We start from the raw sequence: 27,046 nt of genomic DNA, 5'->3' as shown, positions 1-27,046 counted from the left end.
GGGCTAGAGGGAAACAGGGTCACGGATGGTAGACCCAGGTCTGAGGCTGCTGGGAGAGGGAACAGGGAGAGTTCAGTAAGCGCTGATGACTCTGTGGATCCAGTCTGTATAGCGAGAAACCTTGGTGTAGTAGCCAACGTCACCTCTCAGAACACACCCTTCTGACCAGGATAAGATCCCCTGGAGCTGATTTTGGCACAGGATTGGGGCAGCAAGTACTTCCTGTTAGAAAGAGGAGAGATGGGTCAGGCACAGTAGCCAGAACAAAGATAACCTCGTACCCAGTGCCCATCTGAGGAGCCCAGACAGAAAGATTCAGGTGATGAGGGTTGGGAGAAATGTCTGGTGGCCATCTGGGACCCAAGCCATCACTCACCCGAGGCTACATCAGCGGAAGCCATAGAGAAAGGAAACACTCAGGTGTCTCCACACTCACATTCATGTTCATTCAGGATTGGTTCTTCCTGGACCGCATTTACCTTGATCTCTTCTTGGATGTAAACAGGAAACTGGATTGTGTTGAAGGAGCTATGTGGACCCCCGAACAGTGTCCCAGAACAAACTTGGGAGGGCCCAAGGGGAAAGAATTACCTTACACGTGTGTTTGCTCTCCAGAGACAATCCTGCACAGAACATGTTCTCTGTGATCTTAACAGGCATTTTTCCTATAGGGGAAGCTTCACAATGTTCATTAGGGAAGCAAGAGACAGTCTGGTTTATCTTGACATCAGGCTTTGGCTCTGAGCACGTGCACATGCAGGGTGAGGGCGGGGTGGAGAGAGAGACAGGGTTTATTTTTCTTTGGTCCTTCACACATTCATCTCCCTCTCTTCTCTCCTCCCCTCCCTCTTATCTGTAATTAACCTCTCTGTCATTCAATGAAAGAAAAAATAAATTGAAAGGGAACCAGAGAAGAAAACAGATGAAACGAGAAAGCCAGCATCTGGTTCCGGTGCTGGACACTGCGTGCCTTGGACTTGGGTGTGCACGGCTTTACTTGTGAATTCTGTCAGTTTCTAAAGGAGGAGCCACATTCAGCGTCACCAGCAGGATGACCCTCAACCCCTTCCTCACCCATACACGCCCCCACCCTTCACCTGCATCTGAATGATAAATGAGTCAAGAATACAGGATTCCAGAGACCTCCAGCCATCCATAGCCATGTTACCCCTTATAAGACAAGGTCTATCCTATGACCAATTTTGGCCTCAATTTCCACATTCATAAAATTAGAAGTTAAGATGTATAAGTTCTCAGGACCCTATCAGCTCTCTTGATCTCTAATAATTCAATGATACGACAACCCTCACAGAGTGGGCAGTCAAGGAGCACTAAGAGTCCGTCTTGAGGGTCACTCACCAGAATTCTGCCATGACCAGCCCCAGCCAAAAACAGCGCAGTTGTCCATCCTGTTGGTCGTGGGGCTGGGCAGAGCTGCCAGTTTTACCTGGTCGTTGAGCTTTAGGGGGCGTGTCAGCTTGATGAGCACTATGTCATGCTCGGCAGAATCCTGTTTGAAACTTGGATGTGGGATAATAAGCATGGGTCTTAAGCCCTCCATCCTTTTTTGGAAACGCTCATCTGAAATAGCAATGTCCATCTCAAGAAATCTGGAACAGGCCATGAAGGATGAGCAGAGGAAATAGATGTTATTCTATTGTTCATCTTGCATCATCCTACTGGGGAATCTAACTCATAACCACCAGGATCTATTTCCTGCCTCCTTCCAACCACTTCTTAGGTTTGAGAGTTCCCCCATGCAAGTCTCTTCAGGGTTGAGCCACCCCAGCGACTAAGAGCGGGGCATGCCTCTCACTCTAGGACCCCATCACTCACGGTAAGAAGCAGTGTGCTGCGGTGAGAACCCACTGTTTGTGGATCAGGGTCCCCAGACAGGTGTCCTTTTCTGAGTTCAGGAAGACCAAACAGGTTGATTCATTTTGGACGTTCTCCTGATAGAATTGCTCGACTGAGTCTGCCTGTTCTGCTGGTGGTGTTCCGGGTGTTGTTGCTGCTGTCGGATGGGGACAGGAAGGCAGAATCTTAGAGGCAGGGGCAGACTTTCCAGAGGATGGGAGTCTGGAATGTTTTGTGTGGAAGTGCTTTGAAATGGTCCGTCTGTTTTTGGTGTATCAGGGACTGTTAAACTATTTCAGAGCCCTTCTGTTAATTTCCCCCTGGACCCCCCTCTGTGTTTGTGTCCTCCCTCTCACTCACACTTCCTCTCCCTTCCTTTCTTCCTTCTTCTCCTCAAACATCCTTCTTAGCTATATAGCAAAATCACATTTTTTTTGATGCCAATATCCACCCTCTATTGCATAAAGTCTCATCTCAGTCTGAATCTTCTCTTGTGGTCATGGAGCCAGGGGAAAAGTCAGTGGAATCCAGTTACCTCTGAGAGTTCTAGGAAACTACCAATCCCTGGGGTCCTGAGCTCTTAACCTTCTGATGATCACTTGTGAAAGTCGCTCAGTTGTGTCCAACTCTTTGCAACCCCATGGACTATACAGTCCATGGAATTCTCCAGGCCAGAATACTGGAGTGGGTAGCCTTTCCCTTCTCCAGGGTGTCTTCCCAACCCAGGGATTGAACTCAGGTCTCCTGCATTGCAGGCGGATTCTTTCCCAGCTGAGCTACCCCTGTTATCTATACCCATTTCCTACTCTTTCTTCCAATATGAACTTTTCAAAATTTTAAGCCAAAATAGGAATCTGCACTCACCAGCCACTGTCAGAATAGTGAAGACTAGAAGGAAGCCGTTCATGTCTGCTGTCTCCATACCCTCTTCCAGCAAGAAGACCTGGGAAGGGAGTGAATTACCAACCAGCCTGAGGCTCAGGAAGCTTTGCAAGGGGAGAAATAACACAAAGGGGTGGGGAGGTTCAAGGGAGCAAGTGACTCTGAACTAAGAGAGGATGGCATCAGAGGGAAGAAAGACAGTCCCTGTCTCTCTAGAGAGACATTGCCCATACTCCACTGCAGTATGGGCAATTTATCCAAGGTGAGATGTCTGACCCCCAGGGGGAGGTGCTGTAAGCCAAGAACTTTGCTCTCCTTTATTGGAAAAGAGAAATCTCAGCTGGCCAGTCCTGTCTGCCCTCATCTACTGGTGATACTTCAGCTCTCTGTTGCCCTTAGGTTTACTCACCGGTCCTCAGTCAGCGTGGCTGATCGCTTCCTCTCTGTGTGACATTTACCAGCACTTAACTTAAAAATAAACTCCCTCCTCTGTGAGGTGCAGGCCCCCTTCACCTAGCCCGCCGAGCCCTCTCACATGTCACACTGATCCTTGTCATGTGAGGACCTTTGCCCTCGTGTCACACTGGCCCTACCCCCCTGTCATCCTCTCCTCATGTCACATTGTCCTCATCTCCTGAAATCACAGGCTTTTAGGCCTCTTGCTTTGGCTCCCACACACACCTGAGCATCTCCCATCAGTAACCTGCAGGCACCTACTTCTGCCCTGATCTGAATACCTTCTTCTCCTGTCAAATGCCCCTTGACTTCCTTCCTCAAAGGTCATCTATGCACACCCTGGCTGGCAAGCAAGCACTGGCTCCTCCTCTAGCATTTAGTCAAATGGTGGTCCTGACTCTTGAATGTATCCCTCTGATTGGCTGTGAATGTTTAGCTGTGCTTTCTGAGTTGGTGGCTCAGAGGATAAAGCGTCTGCCTGCAATGCAGGAGACCCGGGTTCGATCACTGGGTTGAGAAGATCCCCTGGAAAAGGAAATGGCAACCCACTTCAGTATTCTTGCCTGGAGAATCCCATGGACAGAGGAGCCTGGCGGGCTACAGTCCACGGGGTCTCAAAGAGTTGGACACGACTGAGCGACTTCACTTTCACTTTTCACTTTTCTGAGTTCATAGTGGTCCTGACTCTTGAATGCATTCCTCTGATTGGCTGTGAATGTTTAGCTGTGCTTTCTGAGTTCATAGCCATAAGTGAGGTTTCCCACTCACTCTCTGATCTGGCCGCATCACTAACCACACTGAGGAACACTGCCTCTCTGCTCTCTATCTGCGCTGATTCTTGTCTGATACTCACTGAGCTCCACTTATTCAGACTGGATTTTAAGAGCTCTCAGATTCCAATTTGAGTCCACTCCTCCAATCCCTTCAACCCTCAACCTAGAATATTAGTTGGAAAGACTGATGCTGAAGATGAAGCTCCAGAGTATTGGAGAAGAGCCAACTCATTGGAAAAGGCCCTGATACTGGGAAAGATTGAAGGCAGAAGGAGAAGGGGATGATGAGATGGTTGGATGGCATCACGGAATCAATGAATATGAATTTTAGCAAGCTCTGGGAGATAGTGAAGGACAGGGAAGTCTGGTGTGCTGCAGGTCATGGGGTCACAAAGAGTGGAACATGACAGAGGGACTGATCAACAATCACCTCCAATCCCCAAACGGTTTCCTGGAGCATTCTTTTTCTTTTTCCTCTATTTTGGACTTTCTACTATAGGCCAGCCAGTTTCCTCAGTGCTTTTTCCTTTGGCCATTACTGAGCATGCTTCCTTGCATTCTTTGGCTCATTGTACAGACATACTTGGGGGCAGTTACTTTACCTACTCTTTGTCAGGGGATCTGCCCCTGCCCAAAACCCCCGCTGCATGGCTCAAGATTGGATGTCAGAAGGCCAGAAACCGAATCCTTAGAGGTCCTCCTGGGTCAAAGTAGCTCTGCTTTGGTGCCCAATCCTGGTTCTTCCTAACCTGGGTCTGACACTTGCACACTCATAGCTCATCCTGCCAGACCCTCACATACTTCTGGAAGGTCTCAGACTCAAGCAGCTCTACTTACCTGGTTCATAACACCTTGACGTCCTTAAGGACAGGATTTATATCTGATTTAACAATGTGCCTCCAGACCCTAGCACGGTACCTGGCACCACACAGATTTTACACACACACACACACACAACTTTTTTAGATGAATGAGTGAATACCACTTTTTATTTATCTTTTGACTTAAAGCCCTCAACAGCCTGCAACACTGACCTGACTCCAGGGAATCTATGCTCTCTGACTTGATTTAGGCCATTGCCCTGTGAGTTGTATTGGGAACAGTATTCCCAGATCACGGTCTTTGATTAAACCACCGATGAGGTACTGGACATCATTGACTTGAGATTTAATCTTTTCTTCTTTTAAAAGTTTAATTGAAGTATAATGACATACAGTAACTACACATGTTTCAAGCGTAAAATTTGGTAAATGAGCATATTCCCAAAAGATTCCTTCTGTCCCTTTGTAATGCCTTCTTTTGTCCCTCTCAACCACCACCTTTTCACCAGGCAACTACTAATCTGGTTTCTGTCACTATAGGTTCAGTTACACTTTCTAGAATTTTAGATAAATCACGCAGTATGTTTTCTTTTTTAAAATCTGGCTACTTTCACTCAGCATATTTAATTTGAGATTCATAGATGCTATTGTGTAACTATAGAATTCATTTATTTTCACTGCTGAGTGATATTCCATTGTATTGGTATACCAAAATTTGCTAATTTATTTACCCATTGATGAACATTTGGGTTGTTTCCAGTTTGGGGCTGCTACAAATAAAACTTGCGTGAAATCACTATACATGTATGTCTTTATGTAGATATATGCTTCCTTTTCTCTTGGGTAAATAACTAGAGGTGGAAAGGGCTGGATTATGTATAGTAGGTGATGGTTTAACTTTTAACGGAATGGCCAAATTATTTTCCAAAGTATTTTACATTCTCACCAGAAGTGTATGAGAGTTCCAGTTCCTCTATATCATCACAAACACTTGATGTGCTCAGTCTTTTAAAAAAGTTTTTTTAATTGAGATATAATTGACAGATAACATTGTATTCATTTTACATATACAGTGTGCTCAGTCTTTTAATTTCAGCTGTCCTCATAACTGTGAAATAGTGTTTCATTTTTGTTCTAATTTGCAATTCCCTAATGACTAATGATGATGAACATCTTTACACGAACTTGTCATTCATGTATCTTTTTTCGATAGTATGTTCAAATCCACTAAAAATTCGATTCTTATAATTGAGATATGAAGGTTTTAAAAAATATCTTCTAGATGGGAATCTTTCAATACTTCCAGAAGCTGGAGAAATGGACTCCTTCCTCCAGGTTCATCCACATGCCTCGTCCCTAGAATCAATTATTTTCAATTTCCTAATCTTTCTCTTTCCAAACTCCAAAGTAAGCAGCCACAGTCTTCATCACTGACATGTGTCCCATATATATTTTTATTTCAGCTGCTTTTCTTTCCACACAAGGTAGATGACCAGGTATACCACAGATGTCTTTCTTTCACTACTGTCTTCTAGGGCCATGTTTGAATGGGGTTATAAGGTAGCAGTCCATTTCTGACTTTACACATACCAGGCAGACCCATCTGTATACCAAGCACAGGTTTTTCCTTTTCCAAGAGCTTGTCATAAGGGAAGGCAGGGAACCTCCCTGCCTCCCACCCCTAAAACGAGCATACGTGTAAACGGAGGAAGGGGCAACAGTGCCATGGTGGCGGGTGGCACAGGCATCTGAGCCATCTGCTCATGCAGCTTCCTTGTCCTCTGGCCCTGCCCAGGACCGATCCTACGTGTATCCCTTCTGTCCTGCTAGAATTCTGCCGGGGCCCACATGACATTATGATTCAGTGGAGCTGACAGAACACACCTTATGATGAACAATTCTGGTGTCATCGTCACTGGATATTCCAAGATCCGTTCTCTGTCTCTACCAGGGCATGGTAGCACATTAGGGACTACTTTCTGAATGGTCTCTGCTGCAGATGGCATAACATTGTTGCAGAACTCTACAGTCTATGTGGTATTCTCTTACTAGGGCCACAAAATTTCTTTCCCCATCACAGATATCTCTAATAGCATAGTTCTGCTAGGCTGTAAGATTCAAGGAGCAGGACTCCTCGCACCATAACCTGAGACTTCTTCGGAGCTTTTTCCTATCCTGGACCCCACTCAGGAAATGGTTCAATGCAGTATTTCCAAGTGTTGAAGACGCCAACTCCAGAACCCCAAGAGCCCACTGGGTACGACGCTTCTTCTCAGTGCTGGGGTGTCTGGCGTGTCCCTGTCCCCTGAACAGTGATAAGGAGAACCGCTGAATCTGATGTATCTTTTACCCTCTAGAGCACATGCTTCTTGACAAGGCCTCTAACATTCTCACCACAGCTTAATCACTTGTTCTGATTAACCTGATGGAGTAGTTATCTGTTGCTCTCTTTGAAATTACACATCAGGTTAAAACAGTAAATGTTTATTATCTCGCAGTTTTTGTAGGTCAGGAATTCAGGAGTGGTATACTTGAGTGATTCTGGCTCAAGGTCTCCCATGAGGTTACAGGCAAGATGCTGAGTCATCTGAAGGCTTGACTGGGCTAGAGGATATGCTTTTATTTAATACAATGGCTCACTTAAACGGCATTTGGCAGCAGGACTTAGTTCCTTTGCACATGAATCTCTCTGTAGGGCTACTTCAGAGTCCTTATCACACGGAACCTGACTTCTCTCATAGCAGGTGACCCAAGAGAGAGAGCAAGGAACGGAGCTGGATGTCTCAGAAGTCACACATCATCACGCTGCACCACTTTATTTGTTAGTCACTAAGTCCAGTCCACACTCAAGGAAAGAGAAATTAAGCTCCACCTCTTGAAGGAAGAGACACCAAAGGATGTGTGGGCATACTTGCAAACCACCACGCGTGGTATCTCTACTATAGTGGATCTCTGTGATGATATGCAGGATATCCAGGTGGTCCAGGTTTCTTAGGGCTCTCTCATGACGGAAGGAAAAAGAAAACGCCTGCATTATTAATGGGCATCTGTTACCTTTTCTTGTGCTCTGCTGTCCTTAGTCCTGCTCAGTTGTGTCCGACTCTTTGTGACCCTGTATACTGTAGTCCACCAGGCTCCTCTGTCCATGGGGATTCTCTAGGCAAGAATACTGAAGTGGGTTGCCATGCCCTCCTCCAGGGTATCTTGCCAATCCAGGGATCAGACCCAGGTCTCCCACATTGCAAGCAGATTCTTTACCGTCTGAGCCACCAGGGAAGCCCAAGAATACTGGAGTGGGTAGTCTATTCTTTCTCCAGGGAGTCTTCCCAACCCAGGAATTGAAGTGGGGTGTCCTGTATTGCAGCCAGATCCTTTACCAGCTGAGCTTCCAGGGAAGCCCCCCTTTTCTTGGGGGGTGGAAATGAAATGAAGGCATTTGCAAGTCAACACGAGGTACACGAGGCCATATTAATGTGTTCCAGCAGAGATATTACATCTGGCATAGCAACTGTAACTAGGGCAACTATTCAGTTGAGTTTAGTGTTCTCCAGGATCAGACAGTTTTGTCAGGGCAAGACTGGTGAATTAAATGGGGATAAATGGGGAATATCATCCTATATTCTTCAGATCTTAAAGGGTAGCACTAATCTTTGCCACTTTCCCCAAGATGTGATACCGTTTTTAATTTACTATCTCAGTGAGGGAGCAAATGTTAGATATTTCACTTGGTCTTCCCAACTAATACAGCTTTTATCCCATAGTACAAGGGATCTTGTACTGGAGGTTCTGCCAGTTACCAAGCACGTCCATTCCAACTACACATGCGGGACCCAGAGAAATGAACTCTTCCATGGCATTTATCACCATCTAACCTAGCACATATCACACTTACTCATTTTTATTTATCGTCTATCTTCCCAATGGATATAATTTCTGCAAGGGAAGGCTCTTTTGCTTTTTTAAAAACTGATACATTTCCAGTGCCTACATCGTGCCTAATATGTCACAGAAACTTTATAGTTCTAGCACGTAGCAGACAGTCTGTAAATATTTGCTGGGTGAAAGAATAGTGACTCTCAATATGAGTTTATTTTTTGCTATTCTTATAATTGCTCCTAAGATTTTCCCATCTCTTCCAGTAAGAATGAATTCAAATGTGAAGTGTTCACTTTGGAGCAAATTAGGGAAAGGCTCCTACAGGAGGACCAGAGATGACCACTGGCCCCTCAACGGTCCCTTGGAACAGCGTATGTGTTGGTGATGAACTGAAAGGTGGAAGACGGGCCATGAAGGACACCAAGGTTCTCAGGACCTTCTATATCTCTCTTCCCCTAGTGTGGGTTGAAGTATACATATTTAATGTCCCATGTTTTCCCATGGTAATTATTGGTGTTTTGAGCCTCTTAAAATGGAATTTCTTGTTTTTAAAGAATTTTAAATACTTTCAGGCTTTCTTTTGAAAACTTGGAAGATCTGCCTATTGCCATTTTTTCTGATGTTTAGAATTAGAGACTCATTTCAGATGGGGCATATACTTTTGTATTTTATCACAGTTCTCATCACTCCTTTTGTCTCTTTGATACTAAGGTTAAATGACTGTTGTCATTCATCAATATATGAATAGGATCATTTTTCTTAAAGAAGAAAGTGATATAGTCTTATATCCAAGTCCATATAAAAACTGGGGAAAATGAAATGTAGACAAGGAGAAGTATACATTTCAAGAAAAATGGAAGGATGTTTGTAGGAGGTAAGAGAGCACAAAGATCATTCCTGAGCATTTACTACATAACATGCAAACAGGTGGGAACACAGCATGCAATTCAAGGTACAGGGGGCTAGTGTCTGCACTCCTTCTTAGTCCAATAAGAGAGAATAAATAGTATATTCTACTTAATTTGTAAGGTATTTCATTGTTTTTAAAAGAAAACCTATAATTCCCATTATTATGCACTGCTGCTAAGTCTCTTCAGTTGTGTCCGACTCTGTGCGACCACATAGACGGCAGCCCACCAGGCTCCCCCGTCCCTGGGCTTCTCCAGGCAAGAACACTGGAGTGGGTTGCCATTTCCTTCTCCAATGCATGAAAGTGAAAAGTGAAAGTGGACTCTTAGCAACCCCATGGACTGCAGCCCACCAGGCTCTTCCATCCATGGGATTTTCCAGGCAAGAGTACTGGAGTGGGGTGCCATTGCCTTCTCCGATTATTATGCACAGCAATTTTTAATTTCTTTTCTTTCCATGTCGATATCAACCCCCCAAGATCTGTACTGTCTCACTCCAACTCCCAAATTTTGCCCTTTGGAAATGGAACTACAGAGGGAATTCAGTGCTAGTTCATATGCTTAATAACGGTAGCTTCCTTATTTACATAAAGAAAAGTTTTGCTATTCTAGTTCAAAAGAGAGTTAATCTCACCCAAGGACCTTTATTTTCTTCAATTCTAATATGGGGGGGGGGGCGGGTTCAGTTCAGTCGCTCAGTCGTGTCTTTGCAACTCTTTGCAACCCATGAATCGCAGCACGACAGGCCTCCCTGTCCATCACCAACTCCCGGAGTCCACGCAAACCCATGTCCATCGAGTCGGTGATGCCATCCAACCATCTCATCCTCTGTCATCCCCTTCTCCTCCTGCCCCCAATCCCTCCCAGCATCACAGTCTTTTCCAATGAGTCAACTCTTTGCATCAGGTGGCCAAAGTATTGGGAACTTCAGCTTCAACATCAGTCCTACCAATGAACACTTAGGACTGATCTCCTTTAGAATGGACTGGTTGGATCTCCTTGCAGGTCAAGGGACTCTCAAGAGTCTTCTCCAACACCACAGTTCAAAAGCATCAATTCTTCGGCGCTCAGCTTTCTTCACAGTCCAGCTCTCACATCCATACATGACCACTGGAAAAACCATAGCCTTGACTAGACAGACCTTTGTTGACAAAGTAATGTCTCTGCTTTTTAATATGCTATCTAGGTTGGTCATAACTTTCCTTCCAAGGAGTAAGCGTCTTTTAATTTCATGGCTGCAATCACCAACTGCAGTGATTTTGGAGCCCAGAAAAATAAAGTCAGCCACTGTTTCTACTGTTTCCCCATCTATTTGCCATGAAGTGATGGGACCGGATGCCATGATCTTACTTTTCTGAATGTTGAGCTTTCAGCCAACTTTTTCACTCTCCTCTTTCACCTTCATCAAGAGGCTCTTTAGTTCTTCTTCACTTTCTGCCATAAGGGTGGTGTCATCTGCATATCTGAGATTATTGATATTTCTCCTGGCAATCTTAATTCCAGCTTGTGCTTCCTCCAGCCCAGCGTTTCTCATGATGTACTCTGCGTATAAGTTAAATAAACAGGGTGACAATATACAGCCTTGATGTACTCCTTTTCCTATCTGGAACCAGTTCCTTGTTCCATGTCCAGTTCTAACTGTTGCTTCCTGATCTGCATGCAGGTTTCTCAAGACAGCTTGCCTGGTGGCTCAGATGGGGGGCAGGTAGGAAGGGATTTATCTTTCTAGTTGCTTTTTAGTTGATGGTTTTAGGATCCAATAACCGTAATTGCAACAATAAAATTAAATTTCAGGTTAATAGTTTGAATTCTGAGATGTTTTTAGCTAGAAAATATGCATGATGACTAGAAAAATGTAACAACATCAGGTAAAATTATTTAGATGTTTTATTAAAAGGCCAAACACAAATCTATCATAATACGGACATTTAGCTAAGCTTAAATAGTAATTAGATTATGGTGCATAGGTGTCAAACTCTTGTAAGGAAACAAGAGTGTTCTTATATCTATCTGAATATGTCTTTCTCCTTCTATCACTTTTTCCATTTTCATTTAAATCAATTTTAAAGATAAAGGAGTCACTGAGCCCAATATTCACTGATAGCCAAGCAGCAGCTTTTGGGTGTGAACCAGACTGGGGATGACTCACTGGAAGCCAAATGTTCATATGGAAAGCTCCCCCTAAAATGGCATGAAAGCAAATATTTATAAACATGTTACAAAAGTATTGTGGAACCCTTGGGAGGAGGGGTTAAAATATTGCCACACATTCCTAATTACACCATTTTGATAAAACACTGCTTTGCTACAATGGAGGCTGGCCCAAGCCTTACGCCTTTCAGACACAAGGTTGCTATAATTGGTGTGACTGTCCTGACTCACAGTACTTCTTATTTTGAAATATGATTCTATTTTGATAACCTCAGCCCAATCTGTATTTTGAATGCGTTGAAAAATTCATATGCTACTTGTGAAAATGTTCAGTTTCCTATAGATAGGTCTCTCAGTTGCAATCTACCCAGGGGTCGCAAGAAAGGAGTGATTAAAAATGGAAACGTATTTCTTGTTGAACAAATATTTACCTCAAATTGTATATTTAAATTCTACACCATGATGTTGACTGTTGTATTAAATGCCCTTGTCCACCCTCTCAAACAAATTAAAAAAATTGTTTTTATTCTGATAGATATTTTTGGTACATACCAGTTTCCTGTTACACTTAGGCCCTAGAACCCATGACTCAGACGACCTGGGTCCGTGGGAAGTCAGCTCCTGTTAGAAAAGCTCTGAAGAGAAGGCGATGGAAGTGGTGGAAGCGTGGTGCTTTTCTGTCTAGTCCTGACTTGAAAAGGAACCAAGGAATGAAGAGGCGATCAGGCCAAGAGGCCAGTCCTCCTGCAAAGCCCAACTACCTGCCCTTTCCCAAGGCCCCTACTAGGGTTCCTAGGTCTGTTGGCACATTTCAAAAAGGACATTGAGTCAGCCAGCTGTGACAGTTGAACTCACTGAACTTAGTGAAGTGAAAGTCCCTCAGTCGTGTCCAGCTGTTTGCGACCCCATGGACTCTACAGTCCATGGAATTCTCCAGGCCTGAATACTGGAGTGGGTAGCCTTTCCCTTCTCCAGGGGACCATCCCAACCCAGGGAGCAAACCCAGATCTCCCACATTGCAGGCGGATTCCTTACCAGCTGAGCCACAAGGGAAGCCCACTGAAGTTAGCAGCAGCACTTTTTTTAGAATTTTGTCTTGTTTATGGGTCAAAAACTCAGTCTATATAACAAAAGGAAGTATATCGGAGAAGGAATAAATAAATAAAGCTGTAGTATTAAAGTGAAAAAAAAAAAACCACTTTGTCTTGTATCCAAGAAATCAATAACAACTCCTTTCAATTATACCTGTGTTGTATATGTTAATAAGGTGACTCTTGGTAGGCATGATTTAATCAGTCATAACCATGTATGGAACCGCCATCAAATTCCCTAAATGATAAAGTTCAGGGAGCTCCCTGATGAGTGAACCCATTAAATTCCCTAAATGATAAAGCTCAGGGAGCTCCCTGAAGCGTGAGCACATTGAGGTGCTGGGAGGGTGGTATTCCTAGAGGGCTCTGTGCCATCAGCCCCCTGAGACAATCCTAGACCTTGTCTGGTACACTTCTTCCAATTGGTTGTTCCTAAGTTGTCTCCTTTTTCATAAACTGGTCGTAGCAAGTCAACCATTTATGATTTCTGTAAGCTGTTCAAACAAATTATGAAACCTGAGGGGGAGGCAATGGGAATGCTCGATTTATAGCCTGTCAGTCAGAAGTATAGATGCCCTGGGACTTGAGACGGTTGTCTAAAGAGGGTGTAGTCTTGTAGGAATGAGTCCTTAACCTGTGGGGTCTGCACTGACCGGTCGCTACTGTCAGAACTAAACTGTGGGGCACCTCGTTGATATCTGGAGGGTTGGAAAATTGGCTAGTGTGAGGGAAAAAACCCACAGATTTGGTGTCAGAAGTATTGTTAGCAAAAAACAGTTCACTGTGCTTTTATGATTTCAGTAAGCTAGAATATGTATCAGGTTTGCCAAATCCATATGAAAAAACATACATGTAGGTTCTCGTCTACTGGGTAGATCAGACAAGACTCAGCTGACTCACAGATACGTGGAAATAGATCAAACAAGTAGCATGTGTTTGAAAGGAACACTTTAGTTAGACAAGGAGTGGGGATTTTTTGACAATCGTTTTGAATGTGAGTCAGAGTGTAGGTTTGAGTGGGTGAGCATGTGGGTGGATACATCTGTGGGTGTCAGAAAGAGACAGCCACGGATAGATGGCTGCAGTTCCCTAGCTAGTAAAATGACTATAATAGTAAGATAAATTTAAAAGCATAGAGCTCCACGGAGCCCTTTAAAATAGTTTTAGACACATGATGTCTACAGACAGGCTTATTTAAAATACCAATTGCTTCCCACAAAGACTTTAAATTACTCCCTCCTTACACAATACCAGACAATTTTCATTTACCACTTACTTGAAATTTGGTGATTATCACAAATTACCCTAACTTACATTGCTAGTAGTCCAAACCATTTAAAAACGGGAAAATTGAGATAGTTGGGCTGCATTTCTTATCTAGAAAGTGACCTTCAGCTGTTCACAGACCAAGAAATGATAGCAAATAACTTCCACAGAAATAGGAGCTAAAGAAGAAGGATTTTATTTATTTACAGCTGTGACAAGATGGTTTCTGATATACTTATCTGCATGAAATAAACAGGTGATACAAGAAGTAAAAAGACATGGAATAGGCAATGTGATTTCTTGCCTGCTTTTACTGGAGAATAATAATAATGGTGAAGTGAAATCTATGCACAGAGACTTCATTTAACAAAAAATTCACAGATGTTCACTGTTTGGGGCAATTCCATGATGACGTTTCTAGATCCTGGCAAGTGTGAATCTATGGGCAAGTCCACAACTCACAAAAGCTGCAAAGAACATCACTGGAGACTAAAGGAAATAATCCCAGAATGACAGAGATGATGGATCAACAGGCACAGGATAGGTAGCCACTCGGTACACAGCTCCCATATCAGAGCCTCTGTGATGTGCCTCCCTGTGGTGCTTGCCTGTAGAATGACACCCTGCATCTGCCCTCAAGGCACTAGCTCATAGGCACTGTTTGTGCCAGGTCAATGGAGGAAACCATAACTAATTCTTCATTCATCAACAGTGACTTTTTTTCAAAACAAAAACCTTTTCCTAATTATAAAAATAATGCATGATCATTATTAACAAATTCAGGTAGAAGAGAAAAGCAGCATTCAATGAGTTTTGGAGAATTCATTTAAAGTCATTAGATACCAAAGGAGTATAAAGGGTCTGTGCTTCATCTCATACTCCTTCTTTGTAAACTCACTTCTCCACTCCTTGCCACGCATCACTTTTCATGATTAATTAATGGAGAGCAAGTGATACAACATACTTGCCTAGCAGGGCAATCTGTCTATATACTATTATTGTTTCTCACATAATGGAAGCATAATACACATTTATTTCATACTGTACTTCAGGCCTGGAAACATCCAAAACTATATCTGCCTCTTATTCGCATTAATATCACTCCTGCACTCACAAGAAGGGAGCACTCACCTCTCTCTGCTCTAAAGTCCTGATTCTTTACCCTTAGAGCCGAGCTAGGAAGTCAAATTCCACGTAAGCAGTCTGAGAATGATGAGTGGTGGCTTTGAGTCTCCTTGACGTTCAGAACCTTTAATGCAGAGGGTGAACAGATACAGAATGTGTGAGCCTCCTGTATGTCAGGACAAGACAGGCTAACATTGCAGTTACCCAATTAATCTGAAATCCCAGTGGCTTAACCCAAGAAAGATTTAATTCTTGCTCTTGTTACATACCCATTGCAGATGGGAAGGCCGTCTTATTCAAAGACCAGGATGATGGAGTTTCTGCCATCTTGTGGCTGCAACAGCTCCTTGGTCCCTGTAGAAAGAGAGAGAAGGGATTCTCAGTGGGCTTTCCACTGCCTCTGCCCAGAAGGACTGCCTGTGGCTTCTGCTCACATTTCATTGGCCATAGCTAATCACATGGTCTTCCAAACTTCAAAGGAGCTGAGGAATTTGGAGAACAGATGAAATGATTAGCTAAAACTGTCTCTCACCTAAACTGTCCCACACTTAAACCTAAGTGTACGTTTTTGACACAGGCTGACATTATCCAAAATCAAGTAAGTGATATCTACTTATGTCAGTTTTCTACTCCTTTTGACATGAATATTTGAGAGTGAGAAGAAGGTAAAGAAGAATATATTGTACACATAAACAGTTTTTTATATATATAAGATAATTACTGTATACATAATAGCATTTTATTTTCTATAACAGGTATTCGAGAAGGAAGATGATGATTGTGAAAGAGAAAACCATTGCCAAACCCTCATTTTTAGCCACTAATTCCAATTTGGGTTAACTGAAAGCAGCAGCAAGCTTGGATTCGTAAGGGTGGACTGATTTCTGCAACAATTAGTTATCTCTGATCTTTGGAATTCCGGAAATTTTTTTTCTTTTGTGTATCTGAATTTTTTAATTTTCCTATAATTTCCCTGGTTAAGACAACGGAATTTATTATTGCATATGTGACAGTTCTGTGTAGGTGTTTGATGAGTGGCCTTCCAGTGATTCTATTTCTAGAATTTTATCCTGGGAAAATAAACAGCTAATATAAACATTTGGCCACCTCATGCGAAGAGTTGACTCATTGGAAAAGACTCTGATGCTGGGTGGGATTGGGGGCAGAAGGAGAAGGGGACGACAGAGGATGAGATGGTTGGATGGCATCACTGACTTGATGGACATGAGTCTGAGTGAACTCTGGGAGTTGGTGATGGACAGGGAGGCCTGGCATGCTGCGATCCATGGGGTCGCAAAGAGTCGGACACGACTGAGCAACTGAACTGAACTGAACTGAATATAAACAAATGCATGCACAAGTGTATTTATTATAGTATGGGGCTTCCAAGGTGGCTCAGACAGTAAAGAATCTGCCTGCAATGCAGGAGACCCGGTTCAATCTCTGGGTCAGGAAGATTCTCTGGAGAAGGGATTGACAACCCACTCCAGTATTCTTGCCTGGAGAAATCCACGGACAGAGGAGCCTGGGGGGCTATATAGTCCATGGGATCACAATGAGTTGGACACGACTCGACTAACACACACATTGTTAATAAGGGGAAACACTTTCATGACACTTCATACCTCCAGCAATTGAAGGTAAATTAATAATGGTAATTCTAATAAAATATCATGAATGATGCCATAGATGTCTTCAGTAATGATGAACAATGTTCGTTATACATTAAGTTAAAATGAAAAGTGAAAGTAAAATTAATCAGTTGCCTCCAACTCTTTGTGACCCCTGCAGTGTAGCCCATCAGGCTCCTCTGTCCATGGAATTCTCCAGGCAAAAATACTGGAGTGGATTGCCAATTCCCCCTCCAAGGGATCTTCCCAACCCAGGGGGTGAACCCAGATCTCCTGCATTGCAGGCAGATTCTTTACCAGCTGAGTCACCAGGAAGCCCTTAAGTAAAAATACCTGTTTATAAATCTCTATGTCTAGAATATTCTCATTTGTATTTTTGCTTCCCTGGTGGCTCAGTGGTAAAGAACCCGCCTGCCAATGCAGAAGATGCAGGTTCAATCCCTGGGTCAGGAAGATCCCCGAAGAAGGAAATGGCAACCCACTACAGTATTCTTATCTGCAAAATCCCATGGACAGAGGAGTCTGATGGGCTAGAGTTCACGGGGTTGAAAAGAGTTGGATACAACTTAGCGAATTAAAACAACAGCAACAACAAATACATGTATATACGCATACACACAATATATATATCAAATAAAATGAGAATATTCTAGACATAGAAGGTTTGTATATATATAATTTTTGCTTAAAGTGATGTTTTTCTTAAAAAAAAAGAAATTTATTTTTTATTTTAAAGCAAAAAAAGAAAACGCCTGATGTTTAAAACAAAAACTCAAGAGTTTTAATCCATAGACATCTCAAAGAAAAAACAGAATACCACCTGGTTACCCACACTGGCTCTATCTTCCGGACAGCCCCTGCCGGAGCACCTTGATGGAGCCCCAGCCATCGTGGTGCGGATGGGTGGGTGGAGGGGGTGGGGAGCCAAGTTCTTGGTAGGCCCTTGTCTCAGTGCCCGGCTTGAGCTAACTGCGGAGCCCATACATAGCTGCTGCTCTTCATTCCTTACCTCCCTCACTCTGACAATGGTCTGCTTTCTTTCCTCTGAGTAGGAAACCTGCAGAGGCAGCTGGCTTGGGATATTTTGTGTAGGCATGTGAGTTATATGTAAATCACATGCCCAGACACTAAGAATCGTTTCTCAGATGGCGCAAGTCAAGAATATTTGCCTTGAGTTTGTGTTACACCTAAAAGAGAGCACATACTTCTGATATTTCTCTTAATTTCTTCCAGAATAAATCAAGCCACTGTCAGGAGAGGTTTGGCTTTTCCAGTTCACTATTCATTTTGAAGTTATCCATGCATGCATGCTTATAAACATTAAACCATTTTCAAAGAAATTCTACCACAGTTGAATTCAAAGTGAAGAGCCAGAACGTAATAGTTTTATCCAAGAATCAACATCCTTTACAGTTCGAATAATGTAATATGAATTTATAACAGCCCAAAAAGGAAAACATTTTTAACTACTTTCAGTATTGAGAATAGTGATTTTATGAACCGTAGACTTCACTCAGCAAAATCATACATCTCTTATTTATACATATAAACACACATCCCAAATTTTATTACTATCTGTTAAAATTATAGCAGCTATATTCAATTCAAAATTAATTCAAAGAGGTGTACTTTTTAAAAAGATAACACCTACACTTAAAAGTCAAAGCCAATCTTGCTTTTATATTAAAGACTCACTTTTATTCAATCAGTATACTCTCTTCTGAAAATTATGAAACTGAGGGAAAAAAAAAAAGACAACACCAAACACTTTGTTTGCTGATTTATAATTAGCCTATATTAGCCTAGGCCATTGTTTTGGTATTTGGAAGCAGGTTGAAAAAAAAGAACTACTGATAATTATATGTAACTCATTCTGATTTTACTGATTCAGTCCAGATGCCGGGAGCCAGCGTGAGGAATTCCGCCCGTGGCAAAGGTCATGAGGAAGGAGGCTCAGCATACGCAAAGGCGGGATCGAGCCTCAGGAGTCCCCCTGGAAATTTTCGAGCATCTACCCCCAAAACCAGAGTCTGCCTACTTTACTGCTTTGTGCTCTCACCTACACCTCTGACTTTATGGGGGGCTGTCCCCCACCATCTCTCTCTGAAAAAGAGTTAACTTACAGCTCCAGTTGATAAAGTTCCTGGGTGTGACAAGAGTGTTTTAACCTACAAACTCCTCTGAAAGTTATTCCGGCCACATGTGATTGTTCACAGCCTCCCAACTGTGAGAGGCATGAGATGTTCTAAACTGTCTAAATACAGATTCCTTTGAGCAGTTAAAAGATTGATTAGAAATTGTATTGGTGAAGGGTTTTTCACTTGTTGGGCCAATGTTTGCTGCTAAGTTTCCATATCCCTTACCTACTGTGTCCCTGGCAGTGTATTGATTAATATAATTGGTGTATAGGAATGTAAGTAGTACCTTTAATGTTTGTAACCTTGGACCCTTGAGTTAATTCTGTTCTTGTTATAGCCCACCACACCTTTGCCCTATAGGAATGCAACTTTATCTAATACTTTTGGAGGGTGGCGCCTGACTTTAGAATAATCACCTTTAGAGAAAAATAAGTTTTCTGAAGAAAGGATCTTAAAATGTTAACAGGCCTCTTGGCCAGAAGATGATGTAATTCACCTAAACTTTTGCATATGATACGTTTGCAGGAAGAAAGCCTGGCTTACTGCTAACTCTACCCCTTCCTCCATTTTCCTCTATGCACAACTTAAGGTATAAAAACTACTTTGGAAAATAAAGTGCCGGCCTTGTTCACCAAAACTTGGCCTCCCCATGTCGTTCTTTCTCTCACCTTCTGGCTGAATTCCCATCATGAGCGTGGAGGCTCGTCAAGCCTACTAATTTTGCCTGGGCTTCTAAGGTCTGACCGGGGAGGCCTTAGTATCTCTTCTCCTTCGGGAGAACGGGAGGACCCCTGTAGCCTACGTAAGTGACGTAAATTCCTTATTTTGGAATTTTATTAGCCTTCCACGTAAACCAAGTTATTCAGCCTCTTTTCTCCACTGAATTTTCTCACTGAGATATCCTTATTTAACCACTCTTTATATCTTTAATTCTATTGTAACCTGATTGCCGAAGCCATCTCCCCTTCGAATTCCCTGGATCCAACGGGGCTGGACCCCAGCGCAGTTCAGTTGCTCAGTTGTGCCCAAATCTTTTCTACCCCATGGACTGCAGCACGCCAGGATTCCCTGTCCATCATCAATTCCTGGAGATTGCTCAAACTCATGTCCATCGAGTCAGTGATGCCATCCAATCATCTCATCCTCTGGTTTCCCTTTCTCCTCCTGCCTTCAATCTTTCCCAGCATCAGGGTCTTTTCCAATGAGTCAGTTCTTCACATCAGGTGGCCAAAATATTGGAGTTTCAGCTTCAGCATCAGTCCTTCCAATGAATAATCAGGGCTAATTTCCTTTAGGATTGACTGGTTAAATCTCCTTGCAGTCCAAGGGACTCTCAAGACTCTTCTCCAACACCACAGTTCAAAAGCATCAATTTTTCAGCGCTCAGCTTTCTTTATAGTCCAGCTCTCACATCCATATATGACTACTGGAAAAACCATAGCTTTGACTAGACAGACCTTTGTTGGCAAAGTAATGTCTTTGCTTTTCAGCATGCTGTCTAGGTTAGTCATAGCTTTTCTTCCAAGAAGCAAGCATCTTTTAATTTCATGGCTGTAGTCACCATCTGCAGTGATTTTGGAGCCCCCAAAAATAAAGTGTCTCACTGTTTCCATTGTTTCCCCATTTCTTTGCCATCAAGTGATGGGCCTGGATGCCATGATCTTAGTTTTCTGAATGTTGAGTTTTAAGCTTTTTCACTCTCCTCTTTCACTTTCATCAAGAGGCTCTTTAGTTCTTCTTCACTTTCTGCCATAAGGGTAGTGTCGTCTGCATATCTGAGGTTATTGATATTTCTCCTGACAATCTTGATTCCAGCTTGTGCTTCATCCAGCCTGGCATTTCTCATGATGTACTCTGCATATAAGTTAAATAAGCAGGGTGACAATATACAGACTTGATGTACTCCTTTCACGATTTGGAACCAGTCTGTTGTTCCATGTCCAGTTCTGTTACTTCCTGACCTGCATACAGGTTTCTCAGGAGGCAGGTAAAGTGGTCTATTTCCATCTCTTGAAGAATTTTCCACAGTTTGTTGTGATTCACACAGTCAATGACTTTGGTGTAATCAATAAAGCAGAAAAGATGTTTTTCTGGAACTCTCTTGCTTTCTCAATGATCCAACAGATGTTGGCAATTTGTTCTCTGGTTCCTCTGCGTTTTCTAAATCCAGCTTGAACATCTAGAAGTTCTCGGTTTACATACTGCTGAAGCCTGGCTTGGAGAATTTTGAGCTTTACTTTACTAGCATGTGAGATGAATGCAATTGTGTGGTAGTTTGAGCATTCTTTGGCATTGCCTTTCTTTGGGATTGGAATGAAAACTGACCTTTTCCAGTCCTGTGGCCACTACTGAGTTTTCCAAATTTCCTGGCACATTGAGTGTAGCACTTTCACAGCATCATCTTTCAGGATTTGAAAGAGCTCAACTGTAATTCCATCACCTCCACTAGCTTTGTTCGTAGTGATGCTTCCTAAAGGCCACTTGACTTTGCATTCCAGGATATCTGGCTCTAGGTGAGTGATCACACCATCATGGTTCTCTGGGTCATGAAGATATTTTTAATATAGTTCTTCTGTGTAGTCTTGCCACCTGTTCTTAATATCTTCTGTTTCTGTTAGGTCCATACCATTTCTGTCCTTTATTGATTAGCAGTAAATTAAGAATTCTCTTTCCTAACAGAGAAGGATAAGATGTTAATTTTCATAAGCATTCAGGATTTTAATAGGCTGGAGAAGACTCTTGAGAGTCCCTTGAACAGCAGGGAGATCAATCCAGTCTATCCTAAAAAAAAAATCAACCCTGAATATTCATTGGAAAGACTGATGCTGAAGCTGAAACTCCAATACCTTGGCCACCTGATGCAAAGAGCCGACTCATTAGAAAAGACCTTGATGCTGGGAAAGATTGAGGGCAGGAGGAGAAGGGGATGACAGAGGATGAGAAGGTTGGATAGCATCATTGACTCAATGGACATGAGTTTGAGCAAATTCCGGGAGATAATGGAGGACAGAGGAACCTGGCTTGTACAGTCTATGAGGTCACAAAAGTTGAACACGACTTAGCAACTGCACAATAGTAAGAAGGGAATTAGTCCTTGAGGGGTAAGGAAATAAAGTGCCAGTGCTGAGCTGAAAAGGCAAGGGAAACAGACTTTGGCAGGGCCCTTTGCCTCTTTCAAGATTTCCTGAAAGGATCCAGCTAAGAATTGCCATAAATAACTCTCTTGCTAAGGTACAGCTTTTGCTACCACAAAGGACATGAACCAGCATAAAAGGTGTGTTCTGGAAGGAGGACTTACACTCATACCTCAGTGTTACTGCTCCTCTGGAGACCTTGTCTGTCTTCCCTTATTGGCTACTCCCATTGAGCACCAGCCGTAAATGCCGATCATTTGCTCCTGACTCACCATTCCCTCCTGGAGGAGGAAATGGCAACCCACGCCAGTATTCTTGCTGGGGAAATCCCATGGACAGAGGAGCCTGGCGGGCTACAGTACATGGGGTCGCAGAGCGTCAGTCACGACAGAGACTGAGAACACTGTTCCCAGCCTCTGACCTCCTCAGTTGGAGCCTTGTTAAAAAGACCTTAGTCAGGCTGGGTCATCCCTCCTCACTCTCCACGCGGTCATGGCGCTTTTCCACTGCTGAACTCAGACAGTGTGTGAGGAGGGTTCACTGTATTGGGCAGGAAGAATATAAAGCAGCTCACTTACTTCACCTGAGAACTATCCTGAAATAGTGTTGGGACCATTGGAAGGGACCCGTGAAATTATAAAGGTAACTAAGTGTGTGGCTTGTTCTCTGATACCCAGGCATCAGATAATAAGAAAAAGTAAAATTTGGCAACTCAAGCGTATTGTGTTAAATCTCTTTGACAAAGAAGCTGTGTGACGTTTTCCTAATTCCCACTCACACGTATCAGCCATCCTCTCTTCCATATAACACTTAGCCTCCGACACTTGACTACCCTGCATCTCCCACCGACCCAGCAGTGAACCCATTTACATGCCCTTGAACCCTTTCACTGTTACACAGGCACCAGGGAACTCTGTGGAATGCCCTTCTGTATGTGTCGGCTTTTGCTTCCTTTCCCATCTAGAACACGACTTTCCTTAGTTGAACAGGTTCTCTGTTAACCTGTGTACTGTTACATAATAATGCATAGGGGTGTGCATCTCAGCCATCAGCAGATGCTTAAATCCTGATGGCGGTTTAAATCAACCATCGGTGCGTATAAAGTGCACGTTGCATGTCTGTAGATTTGTACGTTCCGAGAGGTATAAACCCCTGCGTCTCTCTGGGTACCTGTGCTTAGGCACCTGTGCTGTGTTTACGTGTGTGTGAGTCCACATCTGTATACAGTTGTATGCGTGTCTTACGGCCCAGTCAATAGCATCCTGTAAAGTATGGCCATTTGCTTCCACATTTCAGTATCTAGCAGAGCTATCCTCTTGGATTTTTTTTAAACTTTATTTTTACTGTGGTAAAACATATGTAACAAACAATTTACCATTTTAACCCATTTTGAGTATATGATCCGGTGGCACTAACCACATTCACAGTGCTGGGCACACAGTCACCGCTGTCCAGTCCCCAGATTTTTCATCACTCAAAAGGAAACTGTAACCAGTAACTCCCAGTTCCCCTTCTCTCAACTCCTGGGACCTTCTAATCTACTCTCTACCTCTATGATTTTGCCTAATGTTTTCAAGGCTCATTCTTGTTGGAGCATGTATGGGAACTTCTGTTACATGGATACACCACATTTTATTTCTGTTTATTCATTGTGGACACACTTGCATTGTTTCTACCTTTTCATCATTGTGAATAATGCTGAAATTAGCACATGCGTCTGAGTACCTGTTCAAGTTCCTGTTTTTAATCCTTTTGGGTATATACCTACAAGATGAATGGCTGAGTCATACGGTGATTTTATGTCTAGCTTTTTGAGGAACCTCCAGATTGTTCCCGCAGTGGCCAGTACCATGAGCAATGGATGAGGGTTCCAATTTCTCTACATCCTTGCCAGCATTTGTTGTTTTCTTCTTTTTTAAAAAATAATAAGCTTGCTAATGGGCTTGAAGTGGTAACTAACTGTGATTTTGACTTGCATTTCTCTAATGATTTTGACTTGCATTTCTCTAATGATTAGTGATGTTAAGCATCTTTTAATGTGCCTGTTGCTTTTACTGCTAAGTCACTTCAGTCATGTCCAACTCTTTGAGACCTTATGGACCATAGCCCACCAGGCTCCTCTGTCCATGGGATTCTCCAGGCAAGAATACTGGAGTGGGTCCCCATGCCCTCCTCCAGGGGATCTTCCCAACCCCAGGGATCGAACCAGTCTCATGTCTCCTGCATTGGCAGGTGGGTTCTTTACCACCAGCACCACCTATCTTTAGAGAAATGTCTGTTCAAGTCCTTGCCCTGTTTTTAAGTGGGTTGTTTGCTCATTGTTGTTGCATTGGAATTCTTTATATACTCTGGACATCAATTCTTTATCAGATATATGATTTGCAAATATATTCTCCCAGTCTGTAGGTTTACTTCTCACTTTCCTGATAATATCCTTTGAGGCACAAAAGTTTCTACTTTCGATGAAATCCAATTTATCGATTTTTTCTTTTGTTGCTCATGCTTTAGGTGTCATATCTAAGAATTTATTGCCAAATCTAAGGTCATGAAGATTTCCACTATGTTTTCTCCCAAGATATTTATCATTTCAGCTCTTATATTTAGATTACTGACTCATTCTGAGTTAATTGTTGTATATTGTGTGAGGTAGTGGCCCACCTCTACCAGAACTATTTGTAGAAGAGACTGCTCTTTTCCAATTAAATGGACTTGGTACCCTTGTCAAATGCTTCCCAGGTGGTGTTAGTGGTAAAGCACCCACCTGCCAATGCTGGAGACGAAAGAGACGCAGGTTCAATTCCTAGGTTGGGAAGATCCCCTGGAGGAGGCAAACCACTCCAGTATTCTTGCCTGGAGAATCCCATGGACAGAGAAGCCTGGTACAGTCCACAGGGTACCAAAGAGTCAGACACAACTGAGCGACAAAGCCCAGCATAATACCCTTGCCAAACACTGATCATAGTGTTTGTTTGTTTGTGAACTATCAATCTTATTTTGCTGACTTGCATGAACCACGCTGTTTTGACTACTATGGGCTTGTCGTAAGCTTTGAAATCAGGACATGTGGGTTCTCTGGTTTTCTTTTTAAGACTGCTTTGTCTACTCAGAGCCCCTTGCAATCCTATATGAAATTTAAGATTGGCTTTTTCAGGTCTGCAAAAAGGGATGTTGGAGTTTTGCTAGAGATTGTGTTGAATCTGTAGATTGCTTTGGATATGATTACCATGCTCACAATGGTAAGTTTTACTCCCCACGAACATGGCATGTCTTTTCACTTATTCAGGTCTTTAAGTTCTTTCAACAATGTTTTGTAGCTTTCAGTGTACAAGTCTTTCATCTTTTTGGTTAAATTTATTCCTAGGTATTTTTTTTTACCCTTTCTTTTTAACTGACTTGAAACCTTCCACTGTAATTACTAGACAATAATGTGTCCATAGTGCACAGAACAGTGCTTGGCACATAGCAGACACTGAACAAATGCTAATTGAATAAAAGAATCTCCAAAATAATAGGATCTTAGAACTTTGAGGAAACACTCCTACCAATTCTTTTCTTCTAAGGATGAAGTAAGGTTGTTCAGGGACTTCCCTAGTGGTTCACTGGTAAGGAATCTACTTGCCAACAGGAGATGCGGGTTTGATCCCTGGGTCAGGAAGATCCCCTGGAGAAGGGAACATCAGCCAGTATTCTTGTCTGGGAAGTCCCGTGGACAGATAGGTCTAGCAAGCTGTAGTCCATGGCCTTGCAAGAGCATCAACTTAGCAACAACAAAGAGAGTGTTCAGACTGGGTAAGTGAATTGTTCCAAACAGCACTTAGCCAGTAGCAGAACCAGAAGTTCACATCACTAAGAGTTTTCTGTGGATCAAAATGTGGTCATTATATGCCAAGATTCTGCCTGCTGGAATAAGTGAATGTGTCTGTAAACTTGGATGCTTTTCTTTGGGTGTGGGAATTTTTTCAGAATCTGATTTCTTATACTTTTAAATGAATCTTAGGGTTCATTTAGGATTCAAATGAATCATAGGATTATACAAAGATTTAGTATACTTACAAAAGTATCCAATGTGAACACAAAAGTGTATATACTTCAGCAAATAAGGTTATTAAAATGGACTATCTGGAGATATGTATCTATGAGGGCATCATAAATGGAAGTTTCTAGGAGTGTGTGTGTGTGTCTGTGTATCTGTGTTAGATGAGATGGCTGAGTGTCATTGTGGAAATAAATTTAGCCCTTCAGATCTTTCCTCACTCACAGCAGATGACCCTTCACTAGACTTTACTGCCTAAAGAACTTGTTTCATTTTAGAATTACTTCCATTAAGAGAATGAGTGGAGAAAAACAGAAGTGTATCCTTGCTTACAAGCTGAGACATTCCGTAGTGTGCTTCAAGAACAATCACTCGCTGTTCTTACGTTTTGCTTTTTCCTGAAGTAGGGTCAGCCGGCCGGGACAGAGGCTCAGTGCTGCCTGATGCAGGCTCCGTTCCACAGCTGGTCAGTCCCCGGGCCATTCTCTTCTTTCTCCTGATCTAGGCTTCTCCCGGGGCCTCCCAAAGATGGCCAGGAACCATCAGTCTAGGAATCATCTCTGAGTCAACAGTGAGAGATCAGCAACTCTCTGACTCTGGAATTTGGCAGGCTGAATAAGAGAATTGAGAACTGCCTACTCAATATCCCCTCACTCTCCCAACTCCTCCAATTTGCTTGTGGGCACGAATGTACTTAGGGAAAACAAAACAAAAAAATTGTAAAAAAAAAAACAAAACAAAACCCACCACCCTGCATTTCTCACTCTCCTTTGCAGCTAGAGGTTGTCATTAGCCTAGCTCTGGACAATCAGGCATAACGCTTTTGCATGGGGTTTTCAGGAAAGATCTTTAAAATGGAACTGATAGCTGAAAAATGCCTTTTGCCCTTCTCATTCTGCCTTTT

General features: G+C 42.7%; 1 protein-coding gene across 4 annotated transcripts; it reads right to left on the bottom strand.

Annotated features, from left to right (window-relative positions):
- Positions 1-27,046, bottom strand: LOC139186657 (serine protease 58-like). Of its 4 annotated transcripts, none has more exons than XM_070802098.1 (8): positions 26,528-27,046; positions 15,476-15,560; positions 15,213-15,330; positions 2,722-2,800; positions 1,837-2,011; positions 1,360-1,610; positions 592-740; positions 1-222 (listed from the first exon to the last, which is right to left on the bottom strand). In XM_070802098.1, the coding sequence occupies exons 4-8, from the start codon at positions 2,777-2,779 to the stop codon at positions 73-75; spliced, it is 783 nt and encodes a 260-aa protein (XP_070658199.1). In that variant the 5' UTR covers positions 2,780-2,800; positions 15,213-15,330; positions 15,476-15,560; positions 26,528-27,046; the 3' UTR covers positions 1-72. The 4 variants fall into 4 exon arrangements, with proteins under 4 accessions (XP_070658199.1, XP_070658193.1, XP_070658184.1 ...); XM_070802092.1 differs by having other exon boundaries at positions 1,837-2,014; positions 26,528-27,045; XM_070802083.1 differs by lacking the exons at positions 15,213-15,330; positions 15,476-15,560; positions 26,528-27,046 and adding an exon at positions 3,149-3,285 and having other exon boundaries at positions 1,837-2,014.

Source organism: Bos indicus, chromosome 2, assembly GCF_029378745.1.
Source record: "Bos indicus isolate NIAB-ARS_2022 breed Sahiwal x Tharparkar chromosome 2, NIAB-ARS_B.indTharparkar_mat_pri_1.0, whole genome shotgun sequence".
Classification (NCBI taxonomy): domain Eukaryota; kingdom Metazoa; phylum Chordata; class Mammalia; order Artiodactyla; family Bovidae; genus Bos; species Bos indicus.
Note: the sequence above shows the minus strand (reverse complement) of the source record. Positions and strands in the feature narration are given on the sequence as shown.

Coding starts and splice junctions, on each gene's coding strand:
- LOC139186657 (XM_070802092.1), bottom strand. CDS start 2,779: ATGGAGACAGCAGACATGAACGGCTTCCTTCTAGTCTTCACTATTCTG. Junction 2,015..2,721: donor CACTATTCTGACAGTGGCTG/GTGAGTGCAGAT, acceptor CCCATCCGACAG/CAGCAACAACACCCGGAACA. Junction 741..1,359: donor CTGGTCATGGCAGAATTCTG/GTGAGTGACCCT, acceptor GCACGTGCTCAG/AGCCAAAGCCTGATGTCAAG.